This window comes from Siphateles boraxobius, unplaced genomic scaffold, assembly GCF_051911475.1.
Source record: "Siphateles boraxobius isolate OS27281-9 unplaced genomic scaffold, OSU_SipBor_1 22, whole genome shotgun sequence".
Lineage (NCBI taxonomy): Eukaryota > Metazoa > Chordata > Actinopteri > Cypriniformes > Leuciscidae > Siphateles > Siphateles boraxobius.
This window is the reverse complement of record NW_027508833.1, coordinates 19,137,643-19,158,346: the sequence shown is the minus strand read 5'-3', so window position 1 is coordinate 19,158,346 and position 20,704 is coordinate 19,137,643. Positions and strand designations below refer to the sequence as shown.

Below are 20,704 nucleotides of genomic sequence, written 5' to 3'. Positions count from 1 at the left end.
ACCCCACAAGATTTGCAAACCTTCACCAGACTTTAACATCCTGTTTAAATGTATACCTCTATTGCGTCCAGTATGTCAAGTAAAGTAGGTGTGATCTGCCTGAAAAGTGTCTTTTGTATAATTTCAAATTGGTAAGCATGATCTTGGCAAACTGAACCCGTCTCCCGGTGATTAATAGCCTCAACATTAGACAAGCACTGTAGTGTTGGGAAAATGGCCTTTGCAGTAACGTTAGATTGACTGGCAACCTAAGACTGTGAAAACAGTCCAGACTAAAAGCCCTTGGCTGGAACCCGATGAACCCCTTCAGCTGAGGGCCCTCAGGCCCCTTCATTACAGCGTGCAGATGTGCCAGTATAAATACATATTTCAGCTTCAATCTGAGGTGATTCAGGTTTTACGCCTTATACAGCTTGTGCCAAATGTGGTGTTAACGCTGAGCTGTTCAGACAGACTGAGGGAAGTGCAAGCATGGGGCAGATTAGCGGACGTCCTCCGGCAGTGTTTCAGGGTGCGCGCTCATCCTCTGATGAATAAGGTGAACATCACTGGTGGATGACCTCAGTGTCCTTCAGCTGAACTCCATATGGTAATTCGTAGTGCAGTACATTGAATAATACTAATAGTTTGGAAAATGTTGATATATCCATGAGATCGCCATCGCTGGTGTCCAAGTGTTCGCTTCGTACCTTGTGTCAGTTCTCAAATTGTAATTGAAATTGAATCTAATTGTATTATCAGCTTTCAAATTGAAATTTTGGTTTAAAAGCATTGCTAGTTTGATCAAGGATAGCATACTGGAAAAGTGTACATAATTTGGCTTCTTGCATGATTGCACCTAATGTAAGAAATTTGACCTCTCGCTGCATTTATTTTCCTCAGGACAAGCCAGACGCCACCTAGAGCATCGGCTACTCTTACTAGAAGTGCACAACCAGAAGAACCAGCTTTCATGAATCCACAGAACGAACAGGAGAACCAAGGAGAACATACACATGTGGCATCATCCATCTCGGCTGTGCAAAGAGCCAATCAGATGCTGCAGGATCTGGGGCAGATTAAAAATGAGATGAGGAGTCTACTGCAGGTGAGAGCTTCAGAAATCTATTCTAACTTTCACACTCTGATAGTCCTGCTTTTGGTTTAGTTACTAGAATGGATCTCTGCAGTGGCATTATCAGTCTTGGCCAAACCAATTAAAACTTGACTTGCTGTCTTCTTCTAATTTGTCAATATTCTCAAACAGCTCGATGGCAAAAAATTGGCTTCCTCATGTGGATTTTGTAGCATGCAGACAAAATATCCTCATCCATCCGTCTGTCTGTCTATCTATCTACAGTCAAACCAAAATTTATTCAGACACCTTCAACATTTCTCACATTATGACAGTTTATTCGCTATAGTTTAGAAAATGGTAATAAAATATGACAAAAACTCAAGAGTTATCAAATCAAAATCATAAAGTTGATATTTCACTGTTTTTTTGCCATCCTTAGATGATAGACTGTTTCTCAAATAAATTAGGATGAATATCTGTCAGCTGTTAAATTTAAGTACACAATTAGATAATACCAATTGAGATCAACCAACTACCAAGCAATGCTTAATTTTGTTCAGTCTGTGTTGTAAAAAGATCACATTAGCAATTAGCAGTATTTCACTGGTAGTCACTGTATGAAGAATTTTTAGGTATAATATGTCACAGTTTACATTATTTTGCTATCCTCACTTACATAAATGAACTATAGAGTGCCGAAGTTATGACGTCACTTTGTAGGACAACTCGGAAGTTAGCGGCGCATGGGTTCCCTCGATCGAAAAGCTATGCATTTTCCCCATAGACTTTTGGAAAATCGCAAAAAATAAGACCTGTGTTCAACAAAGAGTTGTGACCCTTACACGTTTTGTCTATCAAGAAAATCTTTACAAGTTAATCCAAAATGTATACATTTTGAAGCCTATATAAAGTTTAAAAAACCACAAGCAGACACAATAAAGTTTAAAAAACCACAATAAGGTTATAACTGGTGTGTTTTATGTCATAGACCAAAACGTGAAAATATTTATAGGCTTTGTTAACCACAGACCTTATTTCAGGCGATTTAGCAAAAACCCATACAAAAGACCCATAGACTTTAGGGCCGGGGAACCGGAAGTGCTAAAATGCTAACTCACTTGCGCGTTTTGGCCTAAAGTGACGTCATAACTTCGGGCACTCTATAGTGTCCAGCACCCACTAGTAAAAACAATACCAAAATGTATATCTGGTGTCAGAATAATTTTTGGTTTGACCATCCATCCATCCATCCATCCATCCATCCATCCATCCATCCATCCATCCATCCATCCATCCATCCATCCATCCATCCATCCATCCATCCATCCATCCATCCATCCATCCATCCATCCATCCATCCATCCATCCATCCATCCAAATAAATAAAAAACACTACTCATAGTAATTTTTTGTCTCCAAGTTCCACTTATATATGTATAATTATAGACTATCTATTGCTATAGCAAGTATAGCCCTGCTATACTTCAGGGCAGTATTTGCCCTGTATAGCAAAATCTCTACCAGTGGACAAATTTCTACAGACAATAAATACACAAGCATATGCCCTGTCCAACTCTTGCCATTGATCAGCAAGTTTCTGGTAATTTAAAGAGGCCCAATGACAGTCCAAGTGTTGAGCTCCGGATCGAGTTAATCTAATTGGAGAGGGACCACTGATAAAATCAAGCCGAGACACGGATCAGAGACATTCGTGGCTCACTGACCAGACACCAATTTTTTCAATTGTTTCTTCTCTTTGCCACCCACACTAATAAATTACAGCGCCTCTTCGTTCTTACCAAATGTGCCACTGCCTGTTTCCATCCATTACTGTCACCCTCGCTCTCCCAATAAGCCATTGAGTTTCCAGGCACGTCTTTTGCGGCTGAAAAATTCCATCAGCCCAGAATAATGTAACATACAGCAAATGACACATTAGCATATAATTGAGGATGCAGGATTTGAATGCTCTTTGGCCGCTGTCAGAGAGGAGCTGTCTCTCATTCTCTCTCTCTCTCTCTCTCTCTCTCTCTCTCTCTCTCTCTCTCTCTCTCTCTCTCTCTCTCTGTCTCTCTCTCTCTCTCTCTCTCTCTCTCTCTCTCTCTCTCTCTCTCTCTCTCTCTCTCTCTCTCTCTCTCTCTCTCTCGAACTGAGGCAGCCAAGTCACTAGTCTCACCGTCTGGCCTGTTTTAATGGAATGTCACTCACATTGCACTCTGTTATGTGCCTGCCAGCAATATCCTATAATTTTGGCCATTTTGTGAAAAAAAAAAAGTATTATATAGGTTTCACAATTTGCCTCTGGTGCTTAAAACGTAGCATTTAATCATTCAGTCTCTTCTGCTTATATGTGTAGTCCAAACTTAATTTTGTAGTTTGCTACTAAGTCTCTCCATCTCGATCCATGTCCTTCCAGACTGCTGATGCGTTTCCTGTGCAGAATGCCAAGTCGACCCAGATCAGCAGGAGCAGCCATCTCGCCCCCTCCGCCACGGCCCCGCCTCCTTCCACAACCCCCGTCTCCATGGTAGGTTCCCATGGCAACCCCATCCTCCGCAGTTCCAGGTTTACGAGCCCTTCTCTTCTGTGCAGTTTCTATCCACAACAACAGAACGGCACAATTGTACTTTTGTATCCTTGCAATTTCAGCCCTGCTGTTATTCAGAGACCGCTTCGATAAATCAGTGTTATCACTCGTTTACACCTGGGCTTCAGAATAAATGCGCGGCACCCCTCCCAAACGCAGCCACAGCAAATTTTGGTTAGGATTGTTTCTCTTTCTTTGGCCCGAGTCAATAATTGCATCCACTGATTTCGATTCCTATTCGTATGTGTGCAAAACGTTGAATTATGTGAATTACAAACTGCGTGCTTTAACCAAACAACCTCACTCTGTCATATAATTGGCCGTTCATCTCGTAAACGTCTTGTGAATGTGCCCCATGTGCCCCTTTTGCTTAATATCAGCCAGTATATTATGAGGACAGAAACTACTGCTGTAAGAAAATCTATGGAAGCGCCTGATTAATAGTATTCCAGTGCCTCGAATGTAGCTGAATGTTTGACAGGAGCACAGGGTTGAGGTTAGAGAGTCCCTCGTCAAGCCGAGCCTGCCAGAGCAGCATCTGCCGGCCCATGTAATGGATTTATGGAGCTCTCCGACAGATTTATATTCAGGAGAGGATGAGAGGGAGAGACAGCCAAGGACCCTCGGCTGCCCACTTTCGTGCTTGCCGAGAAGGAACGTGACACTTATACTACAGGGAAAGATACAGCGGTTCAGGGCAAAATTTACACGGGGCTCGTGCAGCAGTGCCTGTATTTGACCGTGAACTCTTAGCGCACGTTTCACACCATTTTCGTGATCGAAACATGCAGTTGAGATGATATAATTTGATATGTATGAGACCTTAGTACAATGCAGTTTTGAAGAGCAATGATAATCATTCCTCGACAGTAATATGAGAAAAATCAGGGGTACCTGTAGTTGGCGGTACTATCACTTTACCTATTGCTTACATGTATTTGTTACATGTATATGTGTGTTTATTCTTTGCAAACTTAAAAGTATGGTTTTCTGTTGTGTATTAGACATTTTATATCAAATTATGTAATGTCCATTACAAAATTAACATTATCCTTGTGGCTATTAAAGATGGAGTTTTGTTGAAATTGAAAGAATGATTTGTGATAAAAGCATCAGTTAAAATAGGTTGTAAAGTTAATGTTTAAGTGGAAAATCTAGTTTGGCTCTTTTTTTCAAAAGCTAGAAAAAAATCTAGTTTTTTATTTTATTAATTAATTAATGTTTAATTATAATGCATTAAATTGACAGTCAACACATTTATAATGAACAAATAAATGATGTTCTTTTTAACTTTATATTAATCAAAAAGTATCTCAGTTTCCACAAATATATTAAGGAGCACAACCGTTTTCAACATTGATAATAATAATAATAATAATAATAATAAATGTTTCTTGAGCAGCAATTCATCATTTTAGAAGGATTTCTGAAAGATATATGTGACTGGAGTAATGATGCTGAAAATTCAGCTTTGACATCACAGGAATAAATTAAAATTTAAAATGTATTAAAATAGAAAATGTTTTTTAAATTGTAATAATATTTCACAATTTTTTATCAAATAAATGCAGCTTTGGTTGAGCATAAGATACTTCTTTTAAAAACCTTCAACAAATATTTAAAAAATATATTGCCAAATATAATTATTTATATTAATATTTATTCTATATAATAATACTGTATATCACAAGACAACTATTTATTAGTACTTAGATCTCTTCTGAATTGAGACCTGTCAAAATATTGGCAAAGCAAATTCAAATCTGACCTACTGGTCTGTCAGCAGAAAAAAAATCCTAATTGTTGAGTCCTGAAAATGCTTCTGAGAAAAAAACAACAGCAGTGCTCACCCGTAATGGCTTATAGCAGCATTCCATTCAAAATATTTATCATATTTATTCTCTGGAGCGGCACTCTTACTAAGACAGTTTGTTTTCCCCCTCCAAATATACAGAGTCATTTAAATGCATCCAATATCTCTCAATCTTTCCTCCTCTCTCGCAGCCCCCAGAGCCGGTTGATGTAATTGCCGTCAGGGATGCTCCTTTAAACAGACCCAGCATTCTGAAGAGCATCCGGCCGCCCACATCCATGTTTGAGGATGCAGGACTGGTCCTGAGGCAGGTCAGGCAGAGCAGGAAGGTTCTAGAGGAAAACCTGGAAGCCATTTTGAGAGCCAAGGATGGAGAAGTACTTCACACGCGGTTAGAGGCACTGTCGAAAAACAGGTATGATATGTCCTTGTACAAAAAAGGACAATAATAATAATTCCATGGTATTGTTACATTTTTGAAGTGCACTAACAGTTTTAGTTAAATACCATGGTGTAAGAATACAATAAACGGAGACTATCATTGAACCATGGTACTGCCACATTACTTTGTAAAGTATTGGTTTTTCTTTTTTTCTTTTATTTACGATTTCTCATGAGTATCAGTGTTGACAATGGGGGGGGAAATCCACCAGAAGAAATTGCTAGTCATAAGGTGTAACACAGTAGCAAAATTCCCTGTGCCTCTGAGAGTGCTGCTGGTTAACTTCTGAATGTTTTCATGCTTGTGAAAGTTAGTCCGTGCTGAGGCGGTGAACTGGTATGAGATTTTGATTGACAGCTGGCCTCAGAGCACACTCCAGGCAGGAAAGGGCTAAGCCAAACGGAACCATCACTGTGATTGGCATCTGTCAGTGGAGGCCTCTACCCAGATCCTGCCATAGCCAAGCTCCATCTCAATATATTCACCTCTGAGAGCAGGGCATGGGACCGCCTGAGGTTAACAGCTCTGGCATCACATTAAACCCGGCACAGAAAATTAGATAAACGTTTTTAACAAAAAAGGCAAGCTTTTTTTGTCAGCCGTGTGGGGTTTTAATCAAATTTGACGGCTCACTATTCTAAAAAGAAAATTGCAAGTATTGCTTTCGCAGCTATGTTAATCTTTAAGCAATTGGTTCATAATTCAAATACATCTTTCCATCAGCCATATTTTTTTTTATTCTTCTTATGTTTTAGTGATGGATAGGAATGTGCTTGGTCACAAATACAATTAATGGAGTAGTTCAACTAATAATGATAATTGTTATTATTTACTCACTGTCATGTCCAAACCGTATGCTGCTGTTATTTTATATATAAAAAAAAAAATTAAAAAAAATTAATATTTATTTATTTATTTATTTATTTATTTTTTGTTGAAAAGAAAAACAAATGTAGAATTTTTATTTATTTATATATATTTATACAAATCCTTCACAGAGCAACAATTCATGGCTAAAAAAGCTTTAAACAAAATTACGAACTTTGTATTTTTTTTCAATTACACTTTTTATAGCTTTTTATATATATTTATAAAATAATAATAATAATAATAATAATGCATTTTTTGATAATAATTATTAAACAACAATAGGGATTACAGTGATTTATTATTAGCAAATGAGACATCCAAAAATTACTTTAATGAACCTATAATAATAATAATTTAGAAAACATAGAAAACATTTAGAAAAAATGTATTTAAAATAAATTGATTACATTTACATAAAATAAACTTAAAATAAATTATTTATTTAACTAAAGATAGTCTGATATTTTGGACACTTCTGTTAATTGAAAAGTGAGTATAGTAATTGGCTATAATATTTGCAATATCTGTCATTAATGTCTCAAATATTTTCAGAAAAATTGCCAAATTTTGGCTTGCATATCTCAATAATTGTAATAATTTATTATTATTATTATTATTATTATTATTATCATTATTATTATTATTTTTATTTTTTATTTTTTTTATTTTTTTAATAAATGGAAAAGCCAGTAAAAGCATATTTTCCCCATTTCCAGTTCCAGAATGCATTGTGTATGACTTCAGAAGACTACACATAAAGAAAGAGTCAAATGGACTACTTTTATTGTACTTTAATGGAATCTTTTTGTCGTTGTATGGAAAAAGCTGCGTGTAGACATCAAAAATATCTATTTTGTGTTTCACAGAAAAAAACAATATTTGATTGTAGGTGTCACATTTAGGTCAGTGGAGTCAGACCTAAACCCCGGTCACAGCATGGTGCCGTCGATAGAGACTCACCACCAGGAGTTTATGTCACTGTGAATTATGAATTCACTTATGTTTGCAGCTTTTAAAACGCTTTACGCTCAGAGCCAGGCAAAGCGGTTAGAGTGATGTTTTTGCTGTGGTGGAGTCTGCTTTACCACGTCTCTTGGAGAGTAGTAACGCTCTATAGCAGGAGGTCAGACTCAATCTTACCATTCTGCCTGCTCTCAATGTGACATTACCCCAGGCACAGAGCAGCTAATGGCTGATACACCCCGAGCCATAGTCGCTGCCTACATCATGCACATTTCCAGAGATACGGAGAGATAGAGACGTGTCAGCGGCAGAGTGCTAAAGCAGCAGTTTAGAATCTGAAATGGAGAAGGCCGCCCCAGGACTGCCTTCTGTTATATGATGCGGAGGCTGTGAAAGCAGAAAGAACAGCAGTGTTCTCGCTTTCCTCGGGCTCAGTGCAACGTCAGTGCTGGAAAGATCACAGGGAACCATTTGTGATGCGCAAATATTTTAAAATATTGTTATTAGCGTTTGACTGATTCACAGTGGAGTAAAAAAAAAAAGAAGACGACAGTCTCAGGCCACTAGTGAAAACGCTATCTTTTTCTCATTTTTAATCTATTTTTTCTAATTTCATTGCACGTTATATGATCAGCATACTGTATCAATTGGACTGAAAAGTTGCGTTTGTGCACAGAGACAGCAACATTTAAGCTGACTTAAAACCTTAAATTAATTTTAAATAAGTTATTATAATAATAATAACAATAATGATAATTATTATTATTAATTTCAGCATTTTTTGCATGTCTCGTTTGCTAATAATGATAATAACAGCATTGGTAATTGTTGTTTCTACTGATAATAATAATAATGAGTAGAAGATTTTTTTTTTCATTTCTGCAGCATTTGCTAAATAATTGATTGTTGTTGTTACTGATTACCCTTCTTATCATTATTGTTATTATTGTCATCATTATCATGAATGGCAACAACAACAATCAATGCTATGATATAATATAAATATAATATAATACATATTATTACTTTCAGAAATTTTTGGATGTTTAATTTGCTAATAATAATAGCAATGATTGGTGTTGTTGTTAATGTTGATATTTATTGTTATTATATTTTGGTACTGAGAGGGGAGAGTTACCACTTATTTTAATCTGAAAAGCTAGCATAGTTTTAGTTGAAATATTTCCAATATATTGATACCATTATGATATGATTGAAAAATTACATAATATCGTTTGACATATCTACAGTATCATATCTCAATCTATCTAAATTAATGTTTTAAATACATCAAATACATAACACTGATTGTCCAGTGTGTTCTGAATTAACGTGACTGTTTTTGCGACTGTTTTGATGTCATTGTGCTTTTGTTTTAAGCTGAAAGCTTCACAGCCCAACAACGGTAGGGTCTGCTTTCCTGGCTCGACGGTCCCTCTCCGACACCTCTCAAACCCATCTCAGTATCCAAACTCTTCAAACAAAATGTCAGCCTCAATGTTAATTGTCTCCAAAATGGCAGCTGCAATCAGCCCTGCTCCTAATACTTGCGCGTGCATGAAAACACAAACGCGCTGATTGATGCGTCTTCCTTTCCCTGCTCTAATGGCTTTGATCTTTTCCTCTTCTGAAAGGTCGGACGGATTGAGGTGCCAGATGCTGTTCTGCTCTCCCCCGTTCACCGGTTTAGCCCACGCCACCCGTGCCGCAGCGAGAGAGCGTTTCACGTCGTGCTTTATGTGCAGGGCTTGATGGATTCATTCATTTGAGGAAGTGACACTGCAAAACGAGTCTGAAGTTCGATTTTATTCCCGCCATCCATCGCGGTGAAATATTAATGAGGGCATTTGCGAACGTGAAACTTTCAGATCTTTTTTTATTCTCCTTCATTATGTGCCGCGGCACCCCCTTCCCCGCCCCCCACCCCCCTACCGAAAAAGTTACAGCCCACACTTGGGTAAAGGCAATATTTTCTCAGTCTGAGTTTCAATGACTTTGTAATTGTAATCATCCCATGTGCTGAAAATCTCATGAAGGGTGTTGCATAATTCAACAGATGGCGGAGTCTTTGGGTTTCGGAGTCAGCATTGAGATTTATCACTCCTCTCGCTGCTTCAAACTGACTTTCTTGATGTTTCCTGCCGTCTACGCTCATAATCGTTATGGCTCTTTTAGTCAGTAGCTGAGGCTCGGCGTTCGACCTGTATTATATTCAAGTTTCCCGTCGGCTTACATCATAACTTTCGGAGGAAAAGACTGTCTTATTATCGAGTTACGTAATTGGTAGTTGTGTCAACTGCTCCTCAAAGAGCGCTTGATGATTCTGGTAATTACCCTGAGAATTACATCCGTTATTAACCTCAGAGATTATGTGCTTTTATCGTTCATCACGGACCAAGTGCTTGGGTTGGATGTTTGCTAAAGTCTCATTTGGTGCAGTCTTGAATTTTAGACAGTTATTCTCCTGATATTCTGTAGACTATTTCCCAAGTTTGAAATCATTTCTCTTCTATTTTACTTGCTTTTGATCTTACTTTACTTTAGCAATACATTACTTATCATTTTACGATGCGTATCATCAAATGTGCAAACCTACTGTACATTACCATTCAATAGTAAGTCTCAGTCTCTGAGATTTTTGAAAGAAGACTTTTATGCTCACCAAGGCACAGTAATATTGGTAAATATTATTACAATTTAAAATAACTGTTTTTTATTAGAATATTTTTTTAAATATAATTTATTCCTGTGATGGCAAAGCTGAATTTTCTCCATCATTACTCCAGTCTTTAGTGTCACAAGATCCTTCAGAAATCATTCTAAATTTGTGATTTGATGCTCAAGAAATATTTCATATTATTATCAATGTTAAAAACAATTACTTAATATTTTTGTGGAAACTGATACATTTTTTTCCAGAATTGTTTGAGTAGAAAAAAACCTAGCATTTATTTGAAATAGAAAACTTTTAACATTTACTGTATATATAAACATCTTTACTGTCACTTTTGATCACATAAATATTAAAAAACTTTTTTTATACAGTAGGTATTCTATTAGAAAATTACCTTTATAGTTTTATTTATTCTATTTATTCTTAACCATGATTTTTTTTTAATAGAAATTACATATTAACATGGTGTCTTTTGCATATTTAATTACCAGTCACCCATCAAATTATAATACTAAGCTAAATATGGTCAAATTAAATATTTCCCTCCCTTTGCTTTTACAATTAGGCTTTGCCTGTCAAGCTAGCAGCTAAGTCTACTTTCTTAGCATAGAACTGGGTAAGTCTGCTTTGTAAACAAGATAATGTGTGTTCTAATATTTGCCCCAAAAAAATGTTTTGGGAAATATTTCAATCAGTAATATTTTTGGAGCATGATTTTCTTGCAAAAGAATACCTAATCTCTCAATACACTCATAATTCTTATTCTGAGTTTTGTCGATCAGCAGTAATTGAAGCTTTTATCTTTTTCTGGCACCCAAGGTTTTGCATGCTTTCATTTCGTTCTCTCCAGATCTGTCATGAATTTCTCCATTTTTGTGGAGAGAATGTGAATAAAGCGAGGTGCTAAATAGTCTTTATGGCTCATTTTCCACTTTCCCCCCTCCCGAGAAGCCCAAATTTACTGGATAATAAGGAGTTTAAAGGGGCTCAGTTGAAAAACAGTGAAGAAAATGCTGGGTCGTCTAAAGAGGTTAATTGAAGGTCATTCTCACCGCTCGAATCAATTGTGCTCCATTTGGAATCACAAGTGTCTTCAAGCATCATCTGATTAGGCGAATCCATCACGCGGCAGACGCTCGGCAGACACACTGTGACAAGGCTTTAATGGCCAGCCAGGGCCTTCATCTCAGAGCCTGTTTGTGTCGAAAGCGGCTTGTGAGATTTTGCGGGCAGCTGTGTGTGTCCGTGGAACAGTGAGTCCTTGTGCCCTCAGTTTTTCTATGGCTAACTCTTTGTGTGTGTGTTTGCGGACAGGGTCCATTGGATGTTGGGTAAGGATCAGTAGAGCTTCATTCTCTTTGTGTTTTTTTTTTTTTTTTTTCATGGCCAGCTGTTGTAGGAAGGCTGAATCTGTGCTGCTCGGCCATTGAAACATTTTCTTTCCAATCATCTTCTCTACCAGACTCTTGGCTCTGGCTGCATTGGGAGGCTTCCGTTTATGTTGCATTGTTTGTGCAATTTCAAAATCCAAACTTTCTTCCTGATCGCACTTGACGTACATCTGACGTTTGATAGGTTTTGATTGGTGGGGAAAAAAGCAATGTCAGGTTGAAATTCTCATTGGTCAGTGGTAGGGATGGATCATCCAATAACCGACTAGTTAATTAGTGATGTTATTATTTATATTATTTTGGTCACACTTTAGATTAGGGTCCAATTCTTAATTATTACTACTATTTAACTAATTATTAACTCAATAAACTCCTAAGTAATTAATTACTTAATTACTGCTTATTAAGGTAGTTGTTAAGTTTAGGTATTGGGTAGGATTAAGGCATGTAGAATATGGTTATGCAGAATAAGGCATTAATATGTGCTTTATAAGTACTAATAACCAGCTAATATCCTAGTATTATGCATGCTAATAAGCAACTAGTTAATAGTGAGAATTGCACCCTGAACTAGTGTTACCATTATTTTTTATAAAAATAAATATTTACAAGATATTATGTACACTCAATAATCTAAAGGATTATTAGGAACACCTGTTCAAATTCTCATTAATGCAATTATCTAATCAACTAATCACATGGCAGTTGCTTCAATGCATTTAGGGGTGTGGTCCTGGTCAAGACAATCTCCTGAACTCCAAACTGAATGTCAGAATGGGAAAGAAAGGTGATTTAAGCAATTTTGAGCATGGCATTGTTGTTGGTGCCAGACAGGCCGGTCTGACAGAATGAGAACATGGATCCATCATGCCTTGTTACCACTGTGCAGGCTGGTGGTGGTGGTGTAATGGTGTGGGGGATGTTTTCTTGGCACACTTTATGCCCCTTAGTGCCAATTGGGCATCGTTTAAATGCCACGGCCAACCTGAGCATCATTTCTGACCATGTCCATCCATTTATGGCCACCATGTACCCATCCTCTGATGGCTACTTCCAGCAGGATAATGGACCATGTCACAAAGCTCGAATCATTTCAAATTGGTTTCTTGAACATGACAATGAGTTCACTGTACTAAAATGGCCCCCACAGTCACCAGATCTCAACTCAATAGAGCATCTTTGGGATGTGGTGGAACGGGAGCTTCGTGCCCTTGATGTGCATCCCACAAATCTCCATCAACTGCAAGATGCTATCCTATCAATATGGGCCAACATTTCTAAAGAATGCTTTCAGCACCTAGTTGATACAATGCCACGCAGAATTAAGGCAGTTCTGAAAGCGAAAGGGGGTCAAACACAGTATTAGTATGGTGTTTCTAATAATCCTTTAGGTGAGTGTATATTTGTCTCAACAGTATGCAGTGTTGGGGACAGTTAATTTTGACTCTTTTGTTTTATGGAAAGTTATGCGTTATGTTACTTTTCTGTTAGTTTTTTTTTACCTGGGCTTGGCTTGGCTTGCTTGTTTGTTTTTTTAAACAAAAATATGGCAATTATAAAGGCCCTTTCACACCAAAAATGAAATGAATAAGCCTCAGGCTGAAGGAAATGCAAATTCACACCTGTACAGTAGAGGGCGCTGCTCAAATAAACCGCTGCCATTCTGGATTACAGAAGAATAAGACGCAGGAGAAGAAAGTTCAACACTCTTACTTCAGCAATAAAAACAAAATACAAATCTGATGTTCATCTGAAGTTGTTTTTGCTTATTGGTATGGTTGAATTAGATCATTGAAGGTCAGCAGCAAAGACATTTGTTAATAAAATGAGATTAAATACATAAAGTATATTTTTATTATATTTAACATAAATAATTATTGCAGGTTTGCCTAATATTCTGAGTTTGCATTTCACTATTTTTATACATTTAGAGAACTCCATTAATTACTTGCGATCTCTTATCTGTGCGCACAGCTGGACACATACTCACAAAATGATGTAAAAATACCAGTCTCGGCAAGTATTTTTCGTAAACATAGTCGTTTTGCCTTAAGCGAATGTAAACCGTTGAGAAAGAAAGCGCATGTGTATCATTATATTGAATCCATCGGATTCATCGATTACAACTTTTAAGTCTTATTTAAAAACTTATTTATTTTCTTTAGCTTTTGAATAAAGTATGTCTGTTTTGTTGTATGACTTTCATGTTATTATTCTGTAAAGCACTTTGGGGCAACGTCTGTTGTTTAAAAAATGTGCTATATAAATAAAGTTGCTTGCTTGCTTAATGTTAATTAATCAACAAAAAGCAGAGATTAAAGCCTAGATTTAAGACAATTTTTACATTTCTGAATACTAATATGTCTTACTTAATTCGTAACTTTGTTACATTGTATGTATCTATGCTTGTAATTAGTAATTAGTGCATGTGTTTTTATTTTTTTACTGACCCCCCACACACCCACATTTTTTTTCTTTGCTGATCAACAAAATTATCAGAATCGTGAGTTTTGTGATCCATTGAACCACTATTTAATTATCATGCTGACCATATGATGTGCTTCAGCTGGTTGACACAATCCTCTCTGAAACATTGCCTCTAAATTCTTCCCCTTTAAAGTATTGTTGTTATACCCAGACACATTTAGATGAACATCCTTGATTGTTGCATCGCATTTCACACTGTTTTTGAGCACCCCTCCATGAGTGTTATATTTCTAAGATGCTGTTACAAGTTAAAAATAAATTCAGCTTCAAGACAGACAATTTTAAAAATATATAGTGGTGCACATCTCTAGTTTTTTCATCTTTTGGTTGCATGAGCGACTTCAGAAAGTCTTAAATTTTTCATTTAGGTCCATGTGACATCCCTTCATTGGATTTGCTGTGTTTTTTGACGTACTGTAGCATAAACTCTAGTGTGTCCTTACACAAACACACACTTCCTTTTCAATCCCTCTGAGCAGAAATGCAGAGATGAAAAGAGGAAAAAGGAAGCAAGAATTACATACATGGGCTGTTGGTGGTTCAGAGCAGCAGTTTGGACGGCATGCTGGGATTGTCACTTGTCTCCTCATCTCTGTGATTTATATAGTGCAATAAGTGTTGCAGAGATGGGCTAACAGTCCAAGAAACAGCAGGGCATTAGCATAATGTGTTCAGCGGAGAAACGCTGGAAGACTGTTGCGTCTTTAAACGCAGTGTGCCACATTTAGATTTGCTCTGCCTGCAGATGTCATCCCTCATTGGGATTGGGGATCTCAGACACTCAGGACGTGAAAATAAAACAACTCACAGAAGTCCAACTAACTGTGTTTTTGTCCCTGTTTATGCCAGAATTCCATGCGCTGCATGGCAGTGTTTCCAATCCATTTAGTTCATTTAGAATATGTAGAAATTCATCTTACGGTTGAAAATTGGATTCATTCACTTTCACATTTTGAAGTAAATGCATCTCTGAAAGGACTAAACTGATATAGAATTTTTGCAGCCTTTTTTTAAAATAAATGACAAGCTTTTTGGAACACACAACCAATAAAATAATTCTATTTTTTCTTTATACATTTCACAGTAAGTTAATCACATGATTGAAATGAAATCAGATGTAGTGTTTGGATAAATAAGATGTTTAGTACATTTGAAACCATAAAAGCAGTTGTGCTGCTAAATTTTTTTGTGGATTTTTTTTTTTTACAAAGTTCTAAAGAGCAGCATTTATTTAAAACAGAAATTAGAAATTGTTAAAGTTTTATTAAATGCATCTTTGCTGAATAGAATTAGGCCTATGAAAAAAAATCTTACCGACTCCAAACTTTTGAACAGTAGAGTAAATCTCCACTGCACACCATCAATCTAAATAAATTCTAATCATTTAGCTTTATTTAGCAAGTTAACTTATGATTAGAGATTTGTATTTGTCCACTCCCTTCCCATTATTAAATTAAATTCACAGCTCGTGGAAAATTCATCTCTAAAAGTAGCTGAAAAGTGACCTTGAACCTCTACCGTACAAAGCACTAGAATGACTATACGTGCCTAGAGCAACACAACAAGCTTTACCGTCAAGAAAAGTAGCTCTGTGGCTCGAGTTTCTAGATGAATAGTTTTTTTCTCTTGTGTCTTTGAAGATGTTGACGACCTGTCATGTGTCTTGTCCTGTAGAGATGTCCATGAAGAGCTAAGGATAAAGAAGACAGTTGATGCCTGGATCAATACACTCAGCAAGGAGATTCAGGTGAGCTGAACTGAAAGATTTAATCTCTGTTTCTGCCTTCAAATACAATCTGTTGTTTCTGCACAATCTGTCACTGCTCTTTGTTCTCCGAAATACTGTTTTAAAAGGGAATATATTTGAATAATCATTAGTGCTTTTTGCTTTTGCTTATGCTTGGCATTGAGCAGAGATCTGCTATTAATTTTCCAAGTGATCACGTTTATGATTATTTACCTGGCGGACAATAAAACAGCTGAAAAAATTTCCTCCATAGAATAAAAAGGTAATTACGACTTTTCATCTCACAAGCAATTTTATTTTTTTCACGAAAGTTTGGAGTTTTCGGTTCCTTGCCACTGTCGTCTTTTGGCTTTTTTAGTTGAGGACACTTAATATTCTGCAATATTATTGACTTGACTGCAATGACACTATCGGATGAGAACTGAACTGAGCAGGATGATGGCATACTGTTTTCTCCAAAGCTACTTCATAGATTAATTGAACTCATTCCATAATTGATTAACTTTACACAGTTATTGAACCAAACTGAATCAACACTGAAGTGATTTCAACTGTATAATGACTGTTTACTATTGTCTTTTTAGAGCTGCTTTACAGCCGAATTGAATTCTGTTGCATCATTGAATCATTATTTTCCCATTTATCACTGTAAAGTTGCTTTTAAGTTGGGAGATATAATTTAATTGTGAGATATAAACTCTCAATTGTGAAGAAATAAGTCTGAATTGTGAGATATAAACTCGCAATTGTGAGATATAAACTAGCAATTGCAAGAAAAAAAGTCTGAATTGTGAGATAAAAAGTCACAATTGCCTTTGTATATTTTTTTTATTCCATGGTGGAAACAAGCTTCCATACACAAGTAACATCTAGCACATAATTTTTTTTTTTTTAGCATTTTTTAAAAATAAGTTGATATAACTTTCCGTGCACTATGCATTGAACACACATTGAAGTGTTTCTGACTTCAAGCTCTTCTGTCTCTTTCTCCTTCCCTTTGTCTTGTCTTCCTCCTGTCAGGATGATCTGGCGAGGGAGAACTCTGAGAGGAGTGTGGAGAGGAGTGATGCTGCAGTCGCTAAAGTGGTGCAGCAGGACCAGAGGAGCAGGAGTGGACGTGGAGGAAGAGGAAGAGGAAGAGGGGGAGGTGAAACCTCTGCGGCAGAGAAGAAAACCTCTCTGAGAGGCTTAGTGAGAACACAAGCAGAAAGCACACTGGCACACAGCAAACAACCCACTCTCTCTGTTAGAACCAGACCTGAAGGGAAGCAAGAGACGGTGAGCAGGATTATATCAGTGTTATCTAATGCCGTTCAAAATGTGTTCACACAATAGACAGAACAACCAAACTCATCTGATAAGGAAATAATATAGCTCTGTTTTAATAGCAATGAGCTTTAATTTGACTGTGTACAATGTTCAGCTGTTCTACTATATATAATACAAAATGAAATGGGATTAATTAGAATTGATCATCTAAAAGATGCCTGTGCTTATTAACTTGTGTATTTAAATATTTAGTAATATACAGTATATGTGAAGGGGATCCCTCGTAAAAGAATCATCATATTTTGGGGTCCTTGGCATCAGATAGTGTGAAAACCCCTGATTTACTGTATGCTCTTTCATTTAGGTTAGGAATCTTCATACTGTATGTAGACACTAGGCATTAGATTATGACTAACATTATATAACATGAGAGCTTTATAATTGGCTATTTAGCTCTAGTCCAAATCATCTGTCTGTTATATTAAAACTGATTATGAATTGTAGGATCTTCTAACCTGTTTGTTAGCAGTGTTTAATCCTGTACGCGTTGTTTACTTATCACCGTGACCTGACAAGCTCACAACACTCCCAAAATGGCCCATCTGGATGTAAACACTGTAGCTCAGTACTTCTGTGTCTCAGTGGCATTTTCTCTAAATGAGCCGCTTTGAGCACCCATATGTTGCCCCGACACTAATTTGCTAAAAATAAAGAGTGAGAAGACGAGAGGCAGGCTTGCCTTATCTGTGTTTGGCACAAGCCTGGTCCTGTTAATGGCTGTCCACGTTGCCCGGTGATTCTTAACCTAGCAACACATTCAGTGGTTATCTGAAGGTTACTATGTGTGGAGGCCATCCAGGCATTTAATTGCTGCTATCGTTAAAGGTGCAGTCAATCCAGACAACAGAGCACACAGTTACAAGAGGTTGAGAGTTATTTTGCTGGCGACAATCAGGGGTTGCCATGCGTTTTAGATTAAACTAAATGAAATCCTTACGGCTATGCCTCACTTTACATAAGAAAAGCTATAACTTTCCACGTTCTGATCAGTGATTTTGCATGCAGTCAATATGGGTGTATTTAGTATATCACTGTCGATATGATATGAGTGTATCATAATATAGTATAGTATCAGTGTACAGAAGCATAATCTACCATGTTTACCGTATATATTTGGGGTCAGTTAGCTTTTTGTCTTTTGAAAGAAATTAATACTTTTATTCAGCAAGGATGCATTAAATTGATCGAAAGTGACAGTGACATTTATAATGTTACAAGAGATTACTATTTCAAATAAATGCTGTTCTTTTGAATTTTGTTCCTGAAAACAAATGTATTCCACAAAAATATAATCAACATGTTTGAATGATTTCTGAAGGATCATGTGACACTGAAGACTAGAGTAATGATGCTGAAAATTCAGCTTTACAGCACAGGAATAAATTACATTTTAAATGTATTATTTTAAATTGTGATCATATTTCACAATATTATGTTGTTGTTGGTTTTACAATTTTTTAATCAAATAAATTATGAGTATGAAAATGTAGTATTGTAGTAATTTACCATAACTGTATGGATAGGTTAATATTATTTGCCATGTTTACTATCAATATGATTAGTATAGTTTATTATGTTTACTACAGGTATGAGTGTATGTTTGTATAATGTGCCATGTCTACCATACATACAGTGTGAGTGCATCATAGTATAAAATAACATGTTTGCTATTTTAAATCTTGATACACAGTTTGTTAATTGAGTGTCTTTTTTTCCATGCTCAGTCGGTTGTGCTTAAATCTCAGGATGATCAAGAGTATCTGGCCAGACTGTATGGAAAAGCTCTTTATGAGGGTCATCGACGCACACTCAAAAAAAGCCCTTACCTTCGATTCAACTCCCCCACACCGAAATCCAAACCTCAGCGACCTAAAGTAGTAGAGACCGTCAAAGGTGAGTTTCAGCCTTTCAATTAGAAGTGATGATTGATGGTCTTTCTACGTTTCTTTTAGTAACTTGTGAAATAGTCTTTAAAACCAACATGAAAAAGAATTCTGATAAGATCGTGGATCATGATCCTGCCTGAAAAAAAAGACGATATATGTTTGCCATATTGCCCACTCCACCCGTAATTTTGCCTTTTCTGTCTTCCATTTAACTCTTTATGGATTCTTGTCCCTCTCTTTTCATTCACTCATATAGGGGTGAAGATGAAGTCATCTAAAACCCAAACTAGCCAGTTTTTAGATGGTGTTTCTGCTCTGCAGCCTTCAGTCTCTGAGCCCCATTTCCTGTTCAGCCCCAGTGATCCTGCCCAACAGCAGCAGCAGCCTGGTTCTCCAGTGCGAGGTTACCTCATTCCCATGGCTATACCTTTAGGTAAGCCACCATTACCACGACTAACAGAGATTGTACGGTCATGAAAAACCTGAAAAAGTCATGGAAATTTTAAAGGCATTTCCAGGCCATTGCAATAAACACAAAGTATCTGTGTAACGCTCGGGCAATCCTTAAACTCACGTGACGTTATATTTTGTGTATATTTAAATTCAGATTTAAACATGGATTTTTATTCTTATGCTTCATGTATACATGGACGTTTCATAGAACATTAGGCGATGAATGTTTGCCTCAAAAGTTATTGAAAAATCATGTGAATTTATTCGTAAAAATCTTTTGTGAACCCTGAACCCTTTTTACCTTTACTTGTTCATTTGAATTCAGCTAAATCTGTCTTGGCAAACTTTACTCCAATCCAACTCGGTCTTGATGTCCAGTATGACAACTTGGATACTTGTAGATTTGTTACTTAATGTGTAACTGATTTGTGTCCTATTTTGCATTAGCAAACTATGTTTTAAAACATAAATACATAAAGGATCAATGACGCAGTTTCTGCTGCTCTGTGTCCTTTAAACCTCTGACCATTCTGAAACAAAGATGCGACAGCCTCCACATGCTGCAGTCATAAAGAGTCTCTCCTCCGGCTAGCTCTGAGCACACGGCAGCATTAAAGAATGGACTTAATTAGACGACATTTCAGCTGTGTGAGTTTAGCTCTTAATTACGACTGCCTCTCCACTCGTTAAAAAGCCTTGCTATGCCGCTCTCGTTTAATCACTTCACTGTCAGGGACATTAATGCCTTTCTATTACGCTCTCATTTTCCCGCTTCCAATCACTGCAAGCTCCGTCTCAGGTCCGACCTTGTGTGGTTGGAGGTAATTCTGTTTATTAGCCCAAACAGCCATATGTATGAAAACACCGTCGTGCTTTACGAGGGGACTTTTTAGGGCAGTAATTGCAAATAGCCAATTGAAAACATTTTGAAAGCGTTCGTATAATGAGTTGATTAGTTTTTATTTTTTATCCCCTACCCCGTTCCTTTTGAGGATTATGACCTCC

General features: G+C 36.9%; 1 protein-coding gene across 6 annotated transcripts in view; it reads left to right on the top strand.

The window, feature by feature from the left end:
• kiaa0586 (KIAA0586 ortholog) overlaps nucleotides 1-20,704 on the top strand; it is a 121,238-nt gene that overhangs the window by 43,304 nt on the left and 57,230 nt on the right. For 4 of the 6 annotated variants that reach the window (XM_077238963.1, XM_077238962.1, XM_077238961.1 and 1 more), the window contains 7 exons: nucleotides 883-1,087; nucleotides 3,474-3,584; nucleotides 5,649-5,872; nucleotides 15,959-16,031; nucleotides 17,052-17,309; nucleotides 19,085-19,253; nucleotides 19,503-19,679. In XM_077238963.1, the coding sequence (XP_077095078.1) occupies nucleotides 883-1,087; nucleotides 3,474-3,584; nucleotides 5,649-5,872; nucleotides 15,959-16,031; nucleotides 17,052-17,309; nucleotides 19,085-19,253; nucleotides 19,503-19,679 (1,217 nt within the window). The remainder of the gene's footprint in view (nucleotides 1-882; nucleotides 1,088-3,473; nucleotides 3,585-5,648; nucleotides 5,873-15,958; nucleotides 16,032-17,051; nucleotides 17,310-19,084; nucleotides 19,254-19,502; nucleotides 19,680-20,704) is intronic. The other 2 variants (XM_077238964.1, XM_077238960.1) reach the window with 1 other exon arrangement.